General features: G+C 37.6%; 1 protein-coding gene across 3 annotated transcripts in view; it reads right to left on the bottom strand.

Moving 5' to 3' along the window:
• Positions 1 to 21,627, bottom strand: part of LOC108566679 — a 30,673-nt gene that overhangs the window by 2,751 nt on the left and 6,295 nt on the right. For 2 of the 3 annotated variants that reach the window (XM_017926668.1, XM_017926669.1), the window contains exons 2-3: positions 11,814 to 11,976; positions 1,442 to 1,599 (exon numbers count right to left, since the gene is read on the bottom strand). In XM_017926668.1, the coding sequence (XP_017782157.1) occupies positions 1,442 to 1,599; positions 11,814 to 11,976 (321 nt within the window). Of the gene's footprint in view, positions 1 to 1,441; positions 1,600 to 11,813; positions 11,977 to 15,347; positions 15,635 to 21,627 lie in introns of those variants that run through there. The other variant, XM_017926670.1, reaches the window with a different exon arrangement.

The following is a 21,627-nucleotide window of genomic DNA, read 5'->3' as shown; positions in this document are numbered from 1 at the left end:
GCGGCGATAACGCCGCGAAACATCACTCCGCAGAAATATATTTTACCTGATACGAAACGACCCAGCAAACCGAAGAAATCCCGCTCTCGTCCTTTTTTTCTATCTAATTTCCATATGCCAATCTTTACGTTTACCCTTTATAGTTAATTTATAATGTAGATGCAAGAACGTGTGATGTATAGGTTGTTTAACACTTACAATACGGCGCTTTTGTACGAAAGAGTAAAAAAATAAATAAGATGAAATAAAAATACGCGTTGTTCAGACCAGACGGCCTTGTGTAATTGCTAAGACATCTTTAACCAGTGAGCGCCGGCCGCGGTCATATCCTAAATAACCCCCACTTGACATGCTTACGGCTATTTTGCAAAACATTACCATTGCAGGGATGCCTATAAATAGGCCTACCACATTCTAATCTGGGACGAAAGAAAAATACAAACAATAACAACAAAACAAACTGAATCTGTCGCAGAGTCCGTCGTGATGCGTGAATCATATTGATATTTAACTTGTTCGGTATCCTCGTTGCAGAAGAATTTTAGCGGTAGCTCACGAGAGTGGCAATAAATTAGGATTGCGTGTTTGTATGCTCGCGGGTGGTGCTTGTTTGGACAAGGACATAAATCATCGAGGATATTGTGGTATGGTATGGTGGTGTGTCGTGGAGCGGCGGCGACATCCGTTTATGCATTTAGAAATGGCATGTGTCAGGATGTAATAAGAGGTGTAAGGATACGCGTGTGAATGCGCCGGAGGTTCGGCTGGATCGATTCTACTGTTTGCGAAGACGATTCATTAGGCGCGAGGCTCGCATAATGCGAGTCCTTTCTCTTGTTACTCGCCGAGCGCGATTTCTCATACGCGGCCGCCGGCCAACCAAACCTAACCAATCCTTACCACCACCGAGCCAATATTCGTTCCAAGGAACTCATTGCGAAACAAATGGGTTTCCTCCGCGGAAAGGTTTCGCTGCACCATATACAGAGCTGCACTGTTGGGAATAATGACGGAGCGTTCTCTGCAGGAAAGACTATTAGAAAGGAGACGGTGATGATGACGGCTATGACGACGACAATGGTAGCGAAATAGCAACCTCGGCCGGGTGTTTTTCGTTTCGCAACTGCTCCGCACCCACTCGACTCGTTGCATTGTTCACCTCCCAGCCGATAGTTCACAGTTTCTAATTAGATCAAACTTCCATAACAATATCACGCGCAATAAATAAAATGATACCTCGCGTATGTCTTATGCTTCGATCTAATTAGCGTTATGCAAATGGCGACTTTCACTGTCTCCTCCGTCGTGCACCTCGAAGGTGGGTACAGCGACCAAGAAAACAATTGCCTCGTTTCGGCGATACGGATGGCCGATGGCCCTTCTGCCACACCGATTCAATGCTAATGAAATTCTCCTCCGGATGTAAATCCGGACTACTTACCGGAAGCCGTCGAAACCATCGTCGGATCCGTTCACCGTAAGAACGGGTGCTCGGGCGTAAGCCTTCGCCACCCTCCGGTTCCTCTCCAGCACGATCACTTTCGCCCAGATCTCGTCGTCGATCTGCGTCCATTTGTCCAGCACTTCCTGGATGTGGTCCTGCAACAAGTAAACAAAACCGATCATCACCACCCTTGCAAAACAGTTAATCAGTCGCGCGACATGACCCATTAATCATCGCCTCCAATGGAACGGCAACGCCATTCGATTTGTCTCTCGCCCGGAGGATAATTGCAATTGTTGCTCCGGAGGGGCACGCGGTAGTCTTTCGAATTAGCCACGGTGGAATTAGCGTGAGCAGCGAGGCTTTAATTTGTCGTATCCTTGGCACGAAAAACAAAAACAAAAATGGAAAGAAAACAAAAACAAACGAAAACAACGAGGCGAGACATTTAAGTTGACGACGATGCTCTCCATGGAAATGGCAAGAAACCATTGAAACCCGAGTATTAGAGGTCGCGAACAAAGGACGTCGGACGGAAACAGAGTTGCAGTGATTTTCCTTTCCATTAAATGGAATTCCTCGCCGCCTCCCAAATCAAGCGATCGCCGCGAGAAACTGGAAACTTTAATTGTGCCCCAGAGTTTCGTAGGTGGTTTTCAAATTTAAAACCGCTAGCGTTTTCTCTTGTATAGTATCGGTGAATCTGCACTGTCCATTTTTGTAGGTCGTTTATTATTTTCGTCTCCTTCGCTCCATTTTCCTCCTTATTTACTGCCACAGCAATGACTCGCCAAGATACAGCATCTGCATCAGCTGGCTTTCAATGATTTCATTATAATGTACAATCCAATTTATTTGAAATATTAGCAATTGTCTTTCGTTATGTTCGATTCGGGATAGCGGGCTGCAAGGACGACGCGTCCTGTCGCACGCTGAACGAGTGTGCCATGCACATAGTCCCCGGAAAGCCTGCATCCCTCAATAACTATTTAATTAGTTTCCTTATTTGAAACCAAAATCGTTTTCTTTTTTCTTCATTATTTCCATTTACAAATTATAATTATCCTTTATAATATATTTAAAATGATGGTGGATGTGTATGATAAAAGGTTATTCAATTTCAATTACAATCTGCGATACGATCATAAGTATAATACAAAGTATAACAATTTGCGGTTTTTATCTCACCTACCTATCTGCCGAGTAATTTATTATTCGCATGTTTTATTCTTAGCCGAGAGACACCATCTGCTGCTACCACAAATTACAAATATCCATAAGAAACAATACAGTTAATTATCGAATTTGTATATTATACGCAAATGTGTAATGTCCATAAGAAATCCAACACTTTTTTTTTATTTCAAGAACTAATAATTAAATTTCAATTTCAGCTACAACCCACAATACAATTCAAATAATAATATATACAAGATATAAGAATTTGCGGTTTTTATTTCAGCCAAGTAATTCATTGTTCGTATTTTCTATTCCGAATTGATGAACTTTAAATTGTGATCATAGGTTTCGACGCCTAAACCACACACCAAACCAATTGTAAATCGCACAAAGCAGCGATTGATTTACTTCGATTATTCGTTTCCTTCTCTTCCCACTTATTTATTACTCTTTTTATTTTGTATCCCTATACGTACGATCTTCGCGCTGCGTTTTTCTTTTCTTTTTCAGAACCCTCGTCATTTACATTTAATTGAATACATTCCGGCCATCGGTGTGGCTGTCGTTTTTCTTTTCGCATAATGCATCCAAATTGAATGACTCAGGAAGATGCGATTAGAGCGGATACAATAACAAGGCCCGGCAACGAAATCGTTTGCGGTCCAAGATTGATGATCGCATCTACTTTCGATGGCGCAAAACAAATTCCTCGGCCAACTGAAAATCGCACCCAACCGCGATATGAAGATATGAAGAATGGAAAGTCAGAACATCTTCAATCTAATATAAATTTAATTTTGAAATAAAATATTTTTGTATTGAAAGAAGTTAAATGGAATGGTTTTCTTTGCATCAAAGTTTTTAAGAATATGCGTTTTATGTAATTGAATGTCTCCATTCTTGCAGAATAATTGGTTCTCGCAGGTAGAGCAGACGGAACTGGGTCCATACTCTCCGTTCACCAGTGAAAGTTCCACTCGTGCTCGGCTTGTACGAGATACATTTCACCGCTGATCGCTTTACGTAATCGCAGAAAAGGAAACACCCTGTAGATAAGCGCGCAACGCGGGGTATCGATACGAAAGGAGGAACCAGTTTGGAAAACATTTTGTATGATCTCAAGTAGTTTGTCATGAAAATGTAAATAAAATATATTTATACTCTTTACGCGTATGCTCATATACATAAACGTATGTACATATTATTCCTGCGCGCATTTTTTTTCCGCTCATTTTATTCTTCCTCTGCTTCTTCGGAGCTCTCGGCTCTTGATTCTCCTCGTCGCTCCCTCTTTCTCTCACTCTTTGCGCGTCCGTTTTTTCCCCTCTCGTTTCGTTGTTTGTTGTTGTTGTTTTCTATTTGCCTCCACTCTGTCGTTTCTTTGTTGCAAGTTTAATCTGACAAGTAGCTTTATGCTACGGCTACGCTTATGTACGATGTAATTAAATTCTGAAACGAACACACCAAAAAAAAAAATTATATATATCACGGTCTTTTTTGTTGTTTCGCCCTGCATTTGTAGCCGTAGCCAAAGTAGCATTCGTAACGGTCGTGTAATTAGAATGCGGAAGTGGTTACAGTTCCAAATACATTTTCTACACGCTCGATTCCGTTTCGAAAATTTTCCAAATGCCCGTGTTAAACAGAGCGTTCGATCCGTGGATTGATGGCATAGGTATCATAAGGAGTTGGATGTGATACAAGGAGGTCCGGTGGCCGTTCTGGCTCGAAGATTCGCCCCAGAAACTGCGAATTTGCTTTGCTGTTTGTAGAATGTGCAAGGCCGTTGCCGTAACGGAAAAGATGCCGCGAGCCGACGTAACACAGCGCATTGTTTGCATCACACGCATTCAATCGGATGCAGCAAGTGCACGTACGAACACCCTAATTAAACACCTGGTAATTGGACCTGGTTATACTTTGGTTTCAACGCGTCGGCGAGGGAAATGGACTGGGGATGCGAAAGACACCCCATGCGGCTTGATATGTTACGACTGTGCGCATGTTTACGATCTCATGACTTTTAATTGAAAACATTAGTTGCATCAAACTGTTTTAGGGCTCAATAAATTCCATTGATGGCCTAGGTAACGCAAATGGATTATTTACGGCCGCGGATAGAAAATAAAACGCGAGATTACGTCCGAACCGATGTAGCTTATTATTTACACGCAGAAGATGCATTGTCCGTATGCAAATCGCACCTTTTAGCATGATTAATCGCTTTTCGGGATTTGTTACGAAGCCGGACAACGGTACTACTTGGATAAAAATAATAAAGCCATTGCCCAAGATGCCCTCCTCGAACTTCTAAGCCGGAGGAGTGCTCATACTTTAACCAAATTTATATACAAAAGCTTACCTTAATCAAAAAATAGTCTTAAACCAGATCACCAATTTATAATTAGTCTGCGGAATTACAGAAATCGTGACAACTTCATTCTCTTCATTGACACTTCCTTCCATACTTCATTCTCTCCATTGACACTTCCTTCTTTACCTTCATAACTTGTGTATGAACAATGTAAACAAGATATCAATGAAATGGAAATACCTCTTAATTATTGATTTTCTGTATGCCTACAAGCTTTGAATAGATGCACAATTTCACTTTGTTTCAGGTCGAAGGGTGTTTATTCTTTGAAACAATAAGATTTAGTTGATTTATATGAGTCGAGCTGCGTTGCCGAACATTTCCTTACTACACGTAGGGCTTTTATTTGCAGCGGAAAAAACATACACGGGGTCACCGAAATGGCAATACAGCATGTTGAGTAATCTTAAGAAAGCGTTGTTTACTAAAACAACGCGATTGTTTAGAGAACGCAATCGATAATATGCAACGCGAGAGAAAATTCGTACAAATAAATGTGATTATCAAACATAGACTAAACAATCACAAGCGGAAAAGTAAAGACAAACTATAATCAATTGTTGTTTCTATGTACATTTTATTAACTTGTACATATTTAAGCGCATGATGATTGAGATTGGCATTAATGGAACATAATATATAACAAACACATTTTATTTAAAAATTACAGAAAAGATGTCTAAAATACATGGTTAAATAACGTACTTGTTTTCTTTTACTAATAGTAGACATAGTTTATTTTTTCTTCTTCTCATTCTGTCAATTCCACCGACTTTAATTCAGAAAATGGGATTTCAATATCGGCTGATCCGAATTCGTTCTTCTGGTGAAGCGTAAGGCTTGTTTTCTTAACTTGAGTCATGTACCCTTCGGTTTTAAACCCTTTAGAATATTCCACTAATATTTTCACAGCGCGTTTCTGCTCCTTTGAGCTCCCTGCTCTATCAGCCATTGTTCTACAGGCACAACAAAAATATCATTTAAAGCAAGCATCTACAGAAATGTTCGTGGTTATATAATAAATACCTGGATAGCTGATTAATGTCCGATAGACTAATTATCGCCTTTGAGGAAGAGTGTTCTGAAGAACTTTGCTTTGTTTTAACTCCAAAGGAATTCGCGATACTGTTCTAATTTCAATTATTTGAAAGAGTACGATTTTTACTGATAAATGAGCCATGTTGCCTAATTACACTTGCACTTGAAAAATGGCAATATTGCATTTCATAAAAAATACAACCCTCTTCTATCCAGAGGAATCAGAAAGTATAAAAAATTTAAGATCAAATACTTGGATAATGAATTTTGTAATTTATTTGCAATGATAATATAGAAAATAATATTGATTTTATAAAATAAAATTGAGTTCGAATAAAAAAGAAATCAATTTAGTGAAAAATCCCTACCCTATTGGATTTTTCCCTAGTCTTATAAGAATCAGTAAAAATATATATTTAAATTTGTTTTTTTTTTTAAATTTATTTAATAGAATTTGAAGTAACAAACAAAATACACAGCGACATCTCCAAACAAGACGCAAAGGTGATTATGAGAAGATGTGTTGCATATGGAATTTGGTGATTGAAGGGATTACGTAAGAAAAAAGGATGAGAACCGGGAGCGTCTTGCATATTTCATTAAAACTCAAATAGGTGCGCTGATGAAAATATAAATAAATATAAATCGAATTTAAATAGCGTTTGTGTGCTGTGAAAGTTGTTTGTCAGGGACTTTGCAAATGCCAAGAGCACAACGAGACCACACGCCGAAGACATGATCAGCGCACCGAAAACGAAAATACAAACCGGAGAATAAGCAAAAAAATAAATAAATGAGAGAAGAATCAACAAACTTCGGCAATTAGCGGATCAGCGTTAGATAGATGCGACACGGATTTGGCTAATCCGAATGGATGCACCCCGTGCAGGATAATCGCGTTGCGTAACGTTTGCGTTTTCTCTCTAAATCGCGCATTATGCAACGTCCATTCGCGGCAGCTACAGCACGGAATTGCGCAATCGATATGTAATCACGTTCGATAGGTATTTAACGGAAAGCGGGGGAAATCTTATATAATCGAGCGATTGTCTATTTGCCTTTTATTTTTCTCTATAAATCATTTTAATTATTTTTATTTTTTTGTGGGTAGAGAGAGATGTAGAGAGAAATCGGCGTTGGGCAACTGCTATATGGAAAGTGAGGATTGCGCAATTGATTTCTGATAAATCGATGGATTTTGTTGTTGTTTGTTGCTGTTTGTACTATTTTTATTTTATTATTTGGGTTCGGACATGTTTTATTCAACAGGTGGATTTGTTGGTAATGCGTTTATTTAATGAAGGTTTGTGTTCCTTCTCTGCAAAAAGGATGAGATGCGGTATGCAAATTGCACTTTTACTTTCCGGGACAACTGGTTTTTCGGCCTTTTTAGTGGCGCATAAATAAGGTTTCGCGAGTTGCGTAATTGGTACTAATTCGCATTGCTCCGTTGAGTTGATTATCTTATTCCACTTGTATTTCGTCCTTCCTTGTGCCGGTTTTCTTGCGTTTCATGTGAGTCCTTCCAAAAATGCGCGACCATAAACTATTATTTATGCTGACTGTCCAGATCCCGTTATAATAAAAGTTAATAATATACGAAAACAAGTCTCATCCTTTCCTTTTTTACTTCTCCTCGTCCTCATCCTCATCCCCATCCTCCTACTCCGGCTTCTTCCACTTCTTGTTTTTACTTATTTTTTTCTCCATTGCCCTGCCATCTTTTATTATTTATACTCTTACATACTCATACACATATAAATGTTAATAGACAAGCCCGTTGCATATTTGACATTATCTTCGCGAGTAAATTCTCCTTTCATAGCTGTCTCCGTTCTTTTTCGCCTATCCCTCTCGCTTCACTTCATCCAGGCCTCTCTATCCTCTCCTCTCCTCGTCGCTTCTATCCTCTCATCCCACCCATGCATGCATGCATGGTGCTAAGCCACCCACCCACCTGCGGTTATGCAACGCGCGCGTTGCGTAACGCCGCTGTTCCGTCGTCCGCAATTAATTTCCCCCTTCGATATCGCCGGTTATAAGGGTCGTAAAACTGTGTTCAATTACTTTATGGAAATCGCATCGGGGTGGTCAGTCCCGATGATAGACATTAAGAATAGGCATTTATTGACGAATAAAATCTATACTTATACGTAACGTTTTAACTTTAGACCTTTCGATTGCATTCGACATTGTCCAGACACGCATATTCAATTGCCTAAAGCGTACATCCTGAGATCAAATTACGCTGGGAAAAGAAAAGGATATAGAATCAAAAAATCAGTTACTTAATTATATTATGCAACTAATATTACTTATATTTAAACCATATAGTCTAAGCTAAATACTTACCCACAATATTACAGCGTTTATATACATTTTTAAGTTTGTTCAATTATGGATAATTTTTAATTCAAATAATTGAGAAAGGTATATTTTCAATATGAAAATACACGAAGACCTTTAAATTGGGAACGTTGAGGTTATCATAACTTTCTCCAGGAAATATTAAGAATCGCATACACATGTATTGGTAGTTAATCTATTGGACAACAGCTTAACAATGCAAAGGTTAAGACGATTCGAACTTAAAAACATACAATTTTGTATTATTTATATGTTACAACGTGTATTTTATCTCATAAATGTAAATGGAAATAAAACCTAGTAGATCTTAACTAAATAACAAGGAGACAGGACTTAGAATCGAGACTCGTGGTACTCCAGATAGCCACAGGCAGTAAGTTCTAATCCATCACGGAATGCATGTTTATTACGCTTTAAAATTGCGGTTTTCGCGTTTTTATGGGGCAAAGCAAGAACGTCGAGGCTCTTTAGATCGCGCTATCGTGGAACTGGCTTTCTGCCTTTCTGAATTACATTATGCAACTTAAAGAGATATTGTATATACTTATGCCTGTATGTATTATATAGCTTTATCCACTGGACGTCGTCTCCATCGCTAGTTTTGCTCTCTCGTGATTGTGATTAGAGCATTTGTAAAAGGAAGCGTTTCGACATTTCTTTCTGACACAGTAATACCGATTCTCGTGGACTCATTAGCGAGTGAACGTGCATAAGCGTTCGGCATTCCAATTTTGCACATTTGCCAGTTTCACGTTATTGCTGCTGCTCAAGGACGATTATGTATACCGAAGGAGCATTGGATAAACCAATTCCAAAGCAATCGAAAACAAAATTTGCAATAAACGAAAAAAACAAAAAAAAAAGCAAGAAAAAGAAATCAAAAGCACCAGAAAACGAGCAGAAGGAAAAAGAGAAAGCCGTTCGCTCAGGTAGGCCAAAACACATGATGTTCTTAGTATATATCCACCTGGCGTACGCTTTTTATTTTCTTTATATAGCAATCAACAAAGAATTCGTGATCCAAAATTAAATTTCAGAAAAAAAATAATAATGTGCACTATGAAACCCGAGACGTTTTTATTGGATGCACAGCAACGAAAAGAAGAGCGAATTCCTGTTGCACGTCGAGTTGAGAAAGAGAAAATCCATAAATTTATTGTTATGCAAATTTTCGCAGGAAATCGATTGGATTTACATAATTCACTATTTTTTTTTTGCCTTTTGTCGAAATTCGTCGTCGCCGCTTCTTATTTTATTTATTTATTTATTTATTTGTTTGCTCTTAAACAAATGTGTTATGTAACGTTTTCGATTCGAGTGCGAGAGAGGCGAAGAAACGAGAAGAGAAAGACAGAAGTTCCTTCAACTTCTGCATCCCATAGAATTGTTAATAATGTGTGCGATGTGCAATTAAAACTTTCACTGGCTTCAAAATTGTGCCATTCGAATACATTTCATTTTATCCCACAGCGAATGAAAAAAATAATTCTCGTACACACACAACAACAAAATAATCATAAAATCCACAGAGAATAATTGGGAGAAGAATAAAGTAAAGTAAACAAATGAATTGAAAATAACAAATTATAAATGATTTGCTGTAATGTAAAAATAATAATAAAAATAAAAAATAATAATAATTTATTGCAACAATAAATTTCAAAATAACAAAAACTTTAACTTGTAAAAATCTTTATTTGAAACTTAAATTTAGTTTTAAGCAATAGTTTAACTTGAGTAGAATACTATACTTCGAATCTCAATTGCATAAGTGAACTTTTAGTTGAATTGGTGTTAACTACGACTAGTTAATAACAGTCACAAATTCAGGGATAATTCGGCGGTGCGGATTTATTAGCGTGTTTTCGCCTGGCGAATAAATAAGAGACGACGTGTCAGAATTCATTTGCGGCGACCGCTGGATGCGATATTTAATTCGCCTTGAATTCATATTTATGTTGTCCTTATGTTAATTCCCAAAAGGATCGCCTAAATCAGCGATCGCCGAATTTACAACCTCCCCCCAAAAAGTATAAGAAGATAAACAACAGGTCCATGCAATTTTTAATACGTATTGTATAGAGATATATATTAATCCGCCCCTGTCATGATATAATATCACGCCTGTATGTGTGTATCCAATTATACCAGAACACACCTCCTCCGCTATATGAGATCCTGATGCGCGAAAGTTAGGGGTAAGCCTCAGGTAAATATCGCGCAACAACAACAATTTGAGGGGTCGCATTGTACCGTTACAGAAACATGCGATCCTGATGCACAAATGCAGGGGTTTCCCTCAGGTAAAAGTTTCGTTAATTGTAATTTGCAGTTTTCTGATTGTCTGCTATAAACGCACTCATTCACCAAAAAAAATAAAAATAAAACAAAAAGAAACATTAACGGTGATTATGCTGCGAGTGGGAACAGGATTCCAAATTTAATGTTGCTGCTTAATTGTCATTTCGGTTATTTCTGTGGGCTGAAAATGGGTAATGGCTTTGAATAAAATGTTTTCGTTCGTCTCCTCCGCTTTGCTTAACATTTAATCCCGACTTCCTGTCGCTTTATTTGCAGAGGCTTTGAGTAATTATGTGCAACAGTAATCCGGCGTTGTGCGCGATTTAAATGCAATTCATGCATATAATAACGTACGGATGGTATCGCATCCTCCAACTCCTTCTTCTCTCCCTGTGGGTTTTCGAATATATATATATTTTTATTTCCTTTTCTTTCTTACGACGAGCGGACCGTGAAAGGACGATTTTAGTTTCAGTTTCGTCTTCTCTCTTCTATTATTTTGTTTTTCATTCATAAATATCAATGCATAAGTGTGTATATATAAAAGTTAATTCTTTATTTCTTCCTCTCGTTTCCCCCCCGGATGGAGCGGATCGAAGCTTGCGTACGTATTGGAATTCAAAAAATGTCCCTCTCTCCTAATTGTTATTCTTAACTGGTAGTTCCCATTGCGGTACAACTGAGTCATGAGCGTTTCACGTTAGGCCAACCTTTTAATTATTTATTTGATTATTTCGGCGCGTTTCCCATGCACCAGAGCCAAGCCAAGCCGGGTGGTTGTTGCGGCTCGTGGGTGGAGACATTCGCGCACAGCACAGGTAGTTTCGAAGGTGTTCCTTTAGACGCAAGGATAATGGTGTTTATCCTTTATTTATTAGGCGTGCGTTCGGTCATTAATCAACCCTCCGGTCAGGGCTCCGCCCTAACGCATCGGCAGCGCCGAAAATCTAATGAACGATTGCAAATGAGTTATTAAATAATCACTTCGGCCGCGATCGCTATCGAAGGACACGTAATTAGTTCAATTTTGAATTTACAAGGCTGAAAGGTGGGTTCTATCTACATCCTTCTCTATATCTACCTCTACTGAGAAACGGTTTGGGCACTCACCTTGTACAGCTTGTCCTTTTGATACCAGACGTCCTCCTCGTCCTCAGGGGGTTGAAACGTCGAGTCCATGTGGAGGTCGTCGCGCGACCTTGACAGGATCCTGCGCCTCGATACCATTTCGGATTGTGGGGTTACTGGCAATGGTAACTCAATGGGACCCGGTCTAGAACAAACCACAACTTCAGATTGAATTCTTCGCATTACCTTACTCTTCCCATTCAAAGTCAAATCAAATTTACATTACAGATTTCAATATTCATAATCATCCTTGAAGATCCTTGTATATGTAACATTTGATTAATTTCACATTAATATAACAGTCGCACTTGGACTTTAAACAGATTCGAATTTCAATAACACGTTTCTTACTGTATCGATATAAACTCCCCTCCGGTTAATACATCCGTAATCCTATCAGATTATAGCCGCACAACTTATCCATTAAAACGCTTCATAGCCTTTACGACTAATTTGTTCCGGTTCTGCACAGGAGGGGAATACTGGACACCCCTTCGACCATCACTTTATTCTCATACTCTAAACTCGCTCTATACATCAAATGACCACTATAATAACAATTTCAAAATTTTCACCCCTAAAATTACTGAATTCAATGGATATTAATTCTATACTTAATTTTATTATTTTCTTTATGCAAGAATCATAAATTATAATCTATACTAGCAATTTACAAATTAATATAAAATAAAGATTTTTAAATAAATTTATTGTTAAAACTTACATTTTTCGTACTATTTCAATGAAACATGTTCTAGGTCATTTTTTTTTCGTTCTATGAACCTTTACTTATTACGACTTGCTCTGCAGGATACATCAATGTCAACGGTAAAAAAACATAATGTTTCAAAGTTTTTTTTTTTTTCATATAAAACTCTAATTTGCGCGTAACGGAACATGCATATTTCTATGTATATACTCACCGGTTTCTTTTTTGCTATTGATAATTTTGCAAAAGCAATTTAGAAAAAAAACAATGAAACGAGATTTTGATTATTCAAAGATGAACATTTGCATTTGAATTTTGTTGATCACAAAATTTATATATAAAAAAAAATGTTTTGAACCGGAATTTCCAGAGGCATAAAACAACATTCTTTCTATGCTTTACGTAAAACGATTATGCACGAAAATATTAAACATAATTTATTTATTATTTTTATATCATTATGTATAATCTATTCGGTGAATGAATTCGGTAAATTATTCTTCTTTTTTTTTTCTATATATAATGAACTTTAAGCTAAAGTTCAGAGACATAAAATTTCTCATTCAAGTTTTCATAAATAGTTGATTTAATTTATTGTTTCATACATTCATTATTTTTTTAACTGACTTCTGTTTAAATTTTTGGTTAATTTATTTGAACAACAATGTAGGAATTATGTATTTTCTTATATTAGCATATGTACTTTTATCACGGATTATATTATTATCATATCTTAAAAAGTTTTGTATTTTCTTTAATGATTTAAATTGAACTAGAGTGTGTAATGTAAGAGATTTTGAGTGTTATTAAAAAATGAGTTATAAAGAGTTAAAAAGTAGAATAGAGCATGGTTTCCGCTTGAGTTGCGGACCATTGTAAGAAATGATTTTCTATTTCGTGCGACGACAAAGAAAACGGAACGAGACTAGAGCGAAATTTGTGATTTAATAGAAACGAATGTTATTGAGTATGTGAGTCCGGTTAATTGGTTTTTGTATAAGGGAAATGCGCAATGCATACGCTTGAGATGTTATCCGGAGCGCGGAATCTTTGTGCCAATCCTTTTCGGTACATTTAGCCATTATTTTTTAGTGTGTACGCGTGTGTGTGCTCCGAAAGTAAAGTCCAATATTTATGTGTGTGCGTTACCACTACCAAAACGGTTTCGGCTCTTTGTATTTCCCAGTGTTTGCATAGAAATCGCACGGCAACCAATATTTGTCCAACGGACGCGGCCACTTTCGATTTCCACGCACCGAGGAAAAACAAGAATGTTCCTCCTTCTCCTCCTCATCCTTCACCGCCACCGCCGCCTCTTCTACCTCTTCACCATCGAAAGGTGCGTGCGTTCGTTCGCATCTCGTTTTCGGCAGAAAAAAAATATAAAACAACAACGTATACAATAATAATAATAATAATACGAGAGCGCATGAATATTTCATAACGGGGGGGAACGGAACCCGTTTGAATGGGCAACAATTATTCCGATGTCGCAATGCCTTCAAATGTTCGTAATACGAAAGAAAAGAACGGTTCGCGTGAGACAATTTCGAAGCTGGTCTTTTGCGAAACCGGCAACCCCACGGGAACCAACCGAGTTCGTCCTTCGCGCTGAAAAGCGAAAATCGAGAAGAAATCAAAAGACAAAAGCTGCCTGCGTACAGGAGCCTCACCGAACGAAAGAAGAGGAAGTGCAGTCAGCTTTCTATTCCTAAAGCCGCTTAAAATATTCATTATTGATATACATTGCATTCTAGTACATGGCTAATTATCATTCTGGAATTGTACTGTACCGTTGCCATGTCATTTTCACGTACTCGAGGTGCATACCCAATCGATTTCAGCACTTCTTCCCACATAAATAACTCTTTTATTTTCATTTTTTGGCATCCCGGAAAGGTTGTTGCGCCCTGCTCGACCATATACATCATACACACATACATATCGTTTTGTTTTTTGCCGGTTTCGTTTCTTGCGAATCGACTGCAGCAATATATATATATATATATAAGTGTATTTTATATATGTATAAGCCTTCCTTGTCGTGCTTTTTAATGAATTGGCATCTCTCAACGCCAACGTGCTGCTGCGGCGCCGGGGCCCTTACCGGAATAAGATGAGCCGAAGCCGAAAACGGGTCCAGGACCCCGAGTCCCATCGTCGACACGGGCCAGAACAGCGATCCCATTTTCTCCGTGTCAACGAACCACGAACCCCAACCCCCAACCCCCCAACGCTTTGACGGACGTCCCGGTTCCACTCGGGACGCCATAAAGCATCGTCCTTCTAGGGACCGCTGCTCAGGGAATTAATTATCCGGTGATTTACAATCGAGGCTCGGACATGAAATCTGGCCATTACACTTTTCAGCGTCGTCCTTCGCAAGGATATTAATCACACAAGTTAATTAGCCTCCACTTTGGCCATAATACTCTTCTCGTTTTGTTTATCTCTTCATTTTTATTTGCCTTCTTTCTACTTAATCGTATTTTTACTCTTTAGTTTTCTACATATTTTTTTTTTCTCGCTCGAAGTTTGAATGTACAAAAAGTACGTGTTTCTCGTCTTCGAGAGAGTTGGTGAAACGCGCGTATGGCAGAGTGAAACTTTAGCTCTAGCCTTGTTAGATTTCCAGTGGCGCAAAGGAGTTGGTGAGTGTGTCCGAGGAGACAATCGCCTCCAGTTCCACACCTGGCGGATTGCACCTCTTATTTAGTAACATGTGTGCATGAGTTGAAAACAGTAACGAAAAGAAACTACGTTTTCACGTCAAACCCCCGAAATATAATAACCACCCCTAAACTTACCGAATGTAGTTTGTTAAAACTTAGGCAAAGACGATAATCCTAATTCGTTTATATCTCGATGGCACTGCACTAATCCTCGAATTTAACTCGAATACATAGCACACGTTTCCGGGATTTGGATCTTTCCAGCTTCAGCTTCAGTTTCTTCAGGTTTCGATGGTATTTCGTATCTTGTTGTCTTTTGGTGCGCTCGTCGCGACGCCTCTAGTTACCGTTTTCCTGCACGCGTGCAGACTAAGACATCCGATGGAGTGCGCGCTTTCCGAAACAGCGTGCGCAAGTCTGCTCTACGTCACATTCATTATGACGTAGGGAGTAAGTGGGTTAGACTTCTAAACGTAGTAACTGTTCCCAAGGTAAGTGGCAATCGAGCCACTTTCTTTTCGACGCTTACAAAATTCCAAATGGTCTCGACATCTTACGGCAATTACATCCAACTAATCAATATTAGACACCTAAGTCTACAACTTCAAATAATATAATTAAACACCTTTAATGATACTACTTAATCTAAATCATATAGCAAACCAGCAAACCACGTTCAACTTAATTCCAGGAATGAACCTCTACCAAGAATTCCGATACAAGTAATTACATGTAAGACTACAATAATGTACATCACATTGTCCTCCAATAAACTTAAATACATCTCGATAACTACAGTTTAAATGATCGAACCACCCATCAAAACGTTTTCGCTTTACTAAAAATTCACACAGCGATTACATTACGTGCACTTCTTGTATTATTATTTTTGATGAACTTTGCCTTTTCAGTTTTCGGAAAACTCGTTCCTCTGCGAGATGCAATCTTATAAAGCGTTCTTGAAATTCCCCAATTTGCAGCTGCTTCCTGAAATCATACACCGTATTTTTGTCCACAACATATCTTATTTTATTTTTTTTTACATTCATACTATTTTTTTTTTGTCATTTGATATGTCTATTTCATATTAGTAATGAAATTTTTTGATTCGCCGATTATGCACATCGCGTTGGGAAACCGAACGTAACCCGTATTAGCGTAACCGGGTTCGTCGCTTAACCAATCGTTTGAGTCACCGAATTGTAATAGCATCTGTACTGTATCCACAATTGGTCATAGACGTTCGACGTTTTCCTGCAAGCGGTTGAGCAACAAAAAACGACCATATTTTATAACTTTGCAGCTTCTCATGGTCTTTTTTCTTCCATCGAAACCATTCAAGCGATTCACGAAACTTTTGAAAGTTTTTTTTTTATTAATCAATATTTCAACAATTCAACTGTCAAAAATTAATATAAATTTCAAACAAAAAAACATGTTTACTTTACATTTATAAAGTAATAATTAATATTTTATAAAACTATTAAAAAAAACAATTTCTAATTATTAATTTTCATTATTTATGGAAATCGAAAATTGAGCTATAGAATTACGCAATTTGTGTCTATTATTTCGTATAATTGGTGAATAAGAAACGTAAAGCGTGTTTTTGCACTATGCATGGCTTGGGTTTTTTGGTATACAAAGTTCATAAGATTCTAATAGGAGTGGTAATGATTTACGTAACATTCCAATCTACGCCCGATGATTGAATAACAAACTAATTGTTGTGCGCTCTTTCTCTTTTTTTTTCTTCATTATTTGAGCTCGCTGCGATTTTGCATATAATGCCATAATTGATGACCGAGACTTAATTCCATTTGGAGTATTATATGTGTGTATCTATATATATATGTACGTATATTGTTGGGAAAGCATCGGGCGCCGTTATAAAACGCGACTCGTGAATGTTACCATTCCAAATTCGTTCACAAAGAGCTATTATGATTATTAATAGAATATTAAAAAATAACGAGTGTGTCGTAAGAGTCTTTATTGTATGGCGGAGCAGTTGCTTTATATACTGATGTGTGTGTGTGTTTTTATATATAGGTATATATGTGTATATAGGTATAGCTGCACATGCGAGTGGTGTTTGTACAAGAAACTGCATGGAAGGTTATGTAAGTTTATAACAATGAATAAATAATGAGTTTGTGGCGAGGTGGATAAAAGCGAGGCACAGAACTCTTGGAAATTGGCGTTTCGAAAGTTAGAGTGCAGCAGTGGTACTGCGAAGAAACGGGGAGAAATAAGAAAAACAACGAAGAGGAACAACAACAGCAAGTAAAAACGAACATCATAATATATTTATGTAAGAAGTGGCAGCGCGAAATTAAAAATCGAAGCGATGGAAGAGGAGAGGAAGAGATGAGTGAGAGAGAGATGCGATCGTTGGGATGAAGAAATAAATGAATTTATTCGAGTTGTTAATTATTTATCTGGCTCCTCGGCCGTCGGAAAAAGAAGCGATCGGCTGAATTATGTTTTAATGATAAAATGCGGCCTCGGCTTCGCAGAACTCCACACCACTCGGACTCGGACATTTTTATTCAATTATCCCGGGGATAGCGTGCATTAAAATTCCCACCGAAAATCTCGCAACCACGTGCAAAGCACACCCGATTCCATGGAATGCCTGAGAACAGAGACCACAGCTAATTGATAACGAGATGCCACTTCAATCCCATTTCAACTCATATCGTCCTGCGTCCTGAGCTTTTTTGTTTTTGCTCACTTTTGTCCTGTCACTTGGCAGGGGCACGCTTGAAGGGGGTTTCGACCCGTCCTCACATCGCATCGAGTGTTTGCCGATGATTATGATGATGACGATGATTTGGGTGTGCGTGGGTTTGTTTTGCTCCAATCCTCAAACTCATTCCTTTTTCTTTAGTTTTTTTTTTCCTCGATTTATTCCGTTTCGGCGTTCCTCCTTCGACGATAAGGCTAAAGTAAATAACGCAAGGCTTTTTAAGGCCTTAAGTATAATAAATTAAGGCACTTTCAGTTTCGATGAGCAAAGAGGGGGAAAGACTGCATAAGGAGCGTCTCTGTTGTGCATATTCTCAATCTTCTCAGATGAGAGAGTGAAACCACAAAAGAAAGAGACAAACAAACCTCTTTTTTTTATCTCTCCGTTTTGATTCTCTTTCTCTCTCATTCCTGGGTCATTGCAACGAGGTGTTCAGCACGTACGTGTCTCCGACCCCTCGCAAATTTATTTATTTTCGATGTAGATTCGGAAACGAGTTTACTTTTATTTTATTTAATTTATTTTTTTTTTCGATTTCGGGGTTGCAATCGATATGTCTCTCCTCCTTCATCCTGCGATGGCACTGACAGCTGTATACTCCCTCCGGCCATAGACGTAATGAGTGTGTAATTCCGAAACTGGTATCGCAGTATGGATTGTATCCAACTTGGTCACTGGACTAAGTGAAAGTGGTTTTAAGTTTCTGGCCTGAAATCGCTCACGCCTTGCGGCTACCGTCGCTTGGTTTCGCTTATACAAAAAAATAAATATATATATATATAATTAAAGAAGAAAAATCGCTCTCCTTTTCAACAACTTCTTCAAGGAAATCGAATATACAAATTCATCGACTCAAATTAAAATAATAGTGACTTATACAAAATTATCAAACGAATTCACTAAAAATAAATATAATCTAGTGATCAAACGCAAAATTATAAATAGATTATATAAGCTATTTCGGTTATTTATTATCCATTTATATTCTTGGATATAGAAAAAGGAAATAATATTTAGAGAGAGAGAGAAAGAAATCAGTTTGGGTATACAAAAGTTGTAAAAATTTAACGGTGCGTCAAGCGACTAACCCGAAATAAGACAGGGTACATTTTCAACGTTTTACTGACTCAAATTAATTAGTTAAATTGGAATTCCACGCATTCAGGGAAAATGAATTGGATTACGTAAATTTACGAAAATTTTATATTATGTAATCAAGTCTTGGAAATGAATTTACGGAATGTTCATTATTAATAGATTCGATTTGTTTTTAAATTAAAAATAGATTATATAAGCTATTTTTTTGTTATTTATAAAAAGGAAAAGACACGAATCTATTTTCTGTACTCGAATCGAAGTTCAAGTTGAATAACCAAACATTCAATTGTCTTTTCGTTTGGGGGCATTATTTGGTAATCGATTCGTTTGTTGCAACCAACGCGTTCCGTTTCCCAAACAAAGTCCCCACCGAAGGAGGCCGTTTCGTGACGCCACGTAACTCGGGATTGCATTCGGAATACGTAAGTCCTTCCTGCGGGGGACACATTTATTTATATATTTTTATTCGTTCGTATTTCTTTTTATTTTATTTTTTTGTTCGTTGCTGCTGCGTTCGTTTGTTTCGTTCATAGCGTTTCGTATGCTTTCCTCCTCCGCGGAGTCGATTAATTTCGTGAGACACACACACACACGATATACGTTCCCCCCTGTCCGTCCAGCAAATGAAGATGGAATGCTACCAGTACTGCCATTGTGTAATTGTTTTATAATGTCAACTCGGAGCCGGTTACATAAACCTTTCAGCACGCACGCTTGTCCCATGCTTTCGTGTAATTAAAGCATCCCGAGGATCTGCGTCCCTTGTGCTTCAATCTAACACCTTGTAAATCCCATCTTTAAGTCGCCATTAGTCTAGCGTTTAATTGGAGCTCGAATCCTGAATGCATTCTACGAGAATAAAAACAATAATATGTTTGGATATTCAAATATTACGAAAATTACATAGAGACTTTAATGCTGCTGCTACGTCAGCCGACGAACCCAAATAAAAAAGTGTAGGGTATATTTTAGAAGTTTTACTGACTCAAATTAATTAATTCAATTGGTTTACGTAAATTTACGAAAATTTAACTTTGGGACAAACCTAAAAGACTCGAATTAATTAATTTAATTCGAATTCAATGGACTTAGATAAGAAAAGATTGAATTGAATCGTTTTGCGTAAATTTAATTTTGAGTCGGAATGGAAATAAAAAGGAATGTAATTTCCGAATTATTGTCGATCTAAATTAAGAAATAACTTAACAGTTTTAATGCACTTAAATGTTTCTTTTACTTATATGGTTTATTTTACAACTAAGCCGTAAAGTGCACCTTGAATTTTAGCACCTTATTTTAGTTTAGGTAATAAACATTTTCTGTTTTTTTTTTTCGATTCCGGAAATATTATATTTCTCGACCATCAATTAAAGAAATAAAAGAGATAAACGAAAACGCGTAGAAATGAAACGCGTTGAAGAGGCGCAGACGGTTTCTTGGGAATTGTCGGACACGCGACGTACCATCAACCATACCTAATGAAGTATTTGTTTTGATATGGCTAGGATAGCAACGTGTGCATATTAAAATGCAAGGATTAGCGTCACGCTCCGCGATCGGAGGACTCCCAAGCTCTGGATAATTACACAAAGCCTTTTTCAATGTACGCGAATTCCGATAATTGGTTTAACATAAAATATTTAACTTTATTTTTACTTGTTTTCCGCTTAATATTTTCAAGCATATTTTTAAAAAGGATATAATAACCAAATTGTGTTATAAAATTAATTTTTCTGGTAATTTCTTTTTATCTTGACGGAAATTTAATATAAAACAGAGTTTCTTTTTAAATATTTTTTTTACTGAACAGGTAGGTGCAATTTGAGCTTGGAATTTGATACATTTACCCTTAATTCGAACGGAGGACGAGAAGCCCATAATTTGGAGCGCGCTACCGGACAGTAGGAAGAAAACTATAAAATAATAGATAGGGCAAATTACTTGTTACCAAAAAGAAAAAAGTAATATTCTTTGCAGGTAGTTCATATTTAAGTAATTTCGTGAATTAAAAAAAAATAATGAAAAAATTATGTGCAATTAGGTTTCGGCTATGATTGATTCAGCTATAATTGCGGTGATTTTCGGGTTAATTTAGTGTGAAGCTTTTGTTTGTCCTGATTTCGCTATTTCGAGCAACGCAATTGTTGTAATTACTATTGAAGAATCGCTCCCATTTGCGAGAGCGCAATTAATGGGGCGTAAGTATGATGAATCGGTTTTTACGTTATCCTTGAAAGTAATACTGCTGGGAAAGTGTGGCGGTTCGCCAACAGATGGCGTCACCAGTGCGAAATCTTTCCAAGGGGTTAATTTGTGAAGCGGTAATTGCATTTCGAGGCAAAGTAAATAAAATAAAAAAATTATATGAAGGGTGTGCGGGGAAACGAGATGAGAGGGGTGGATGGGTGATGATTACGAGACCGCTAATACTTTGTTTGGTGGTATTTCGGTGGGCAATTTGGCGTCTCTAAGTATAGCTTATTATTTGGGACCCCGAAAGATTGCGGCCGTAATTTCAGGGTTCGGGCATCTCCTCTGATTTATTTATTTATTTTATATATATAT

This window comes from Nicrophorus vespilloides, unplaced genomic scaffold (assembly GCF_001412225.1).
Source record: "Nicrophorus vespilloides isolate i.1.1-1 unplaced genomic scaffold, Nicve_v1.0, whole genome shotgun sequence".
Classification (NCBI taxonomy): Eukaryota; Metazoa; Arthropoda; class Insecta; order Coleoptera; family Silphidae; genus Nicrophorus; species Nicrophorus vespilloides.
Note: the sequence above shows the minus strand (reverse complement) of the source record. Positions and strands in the feature narration are given on the sequence as shown.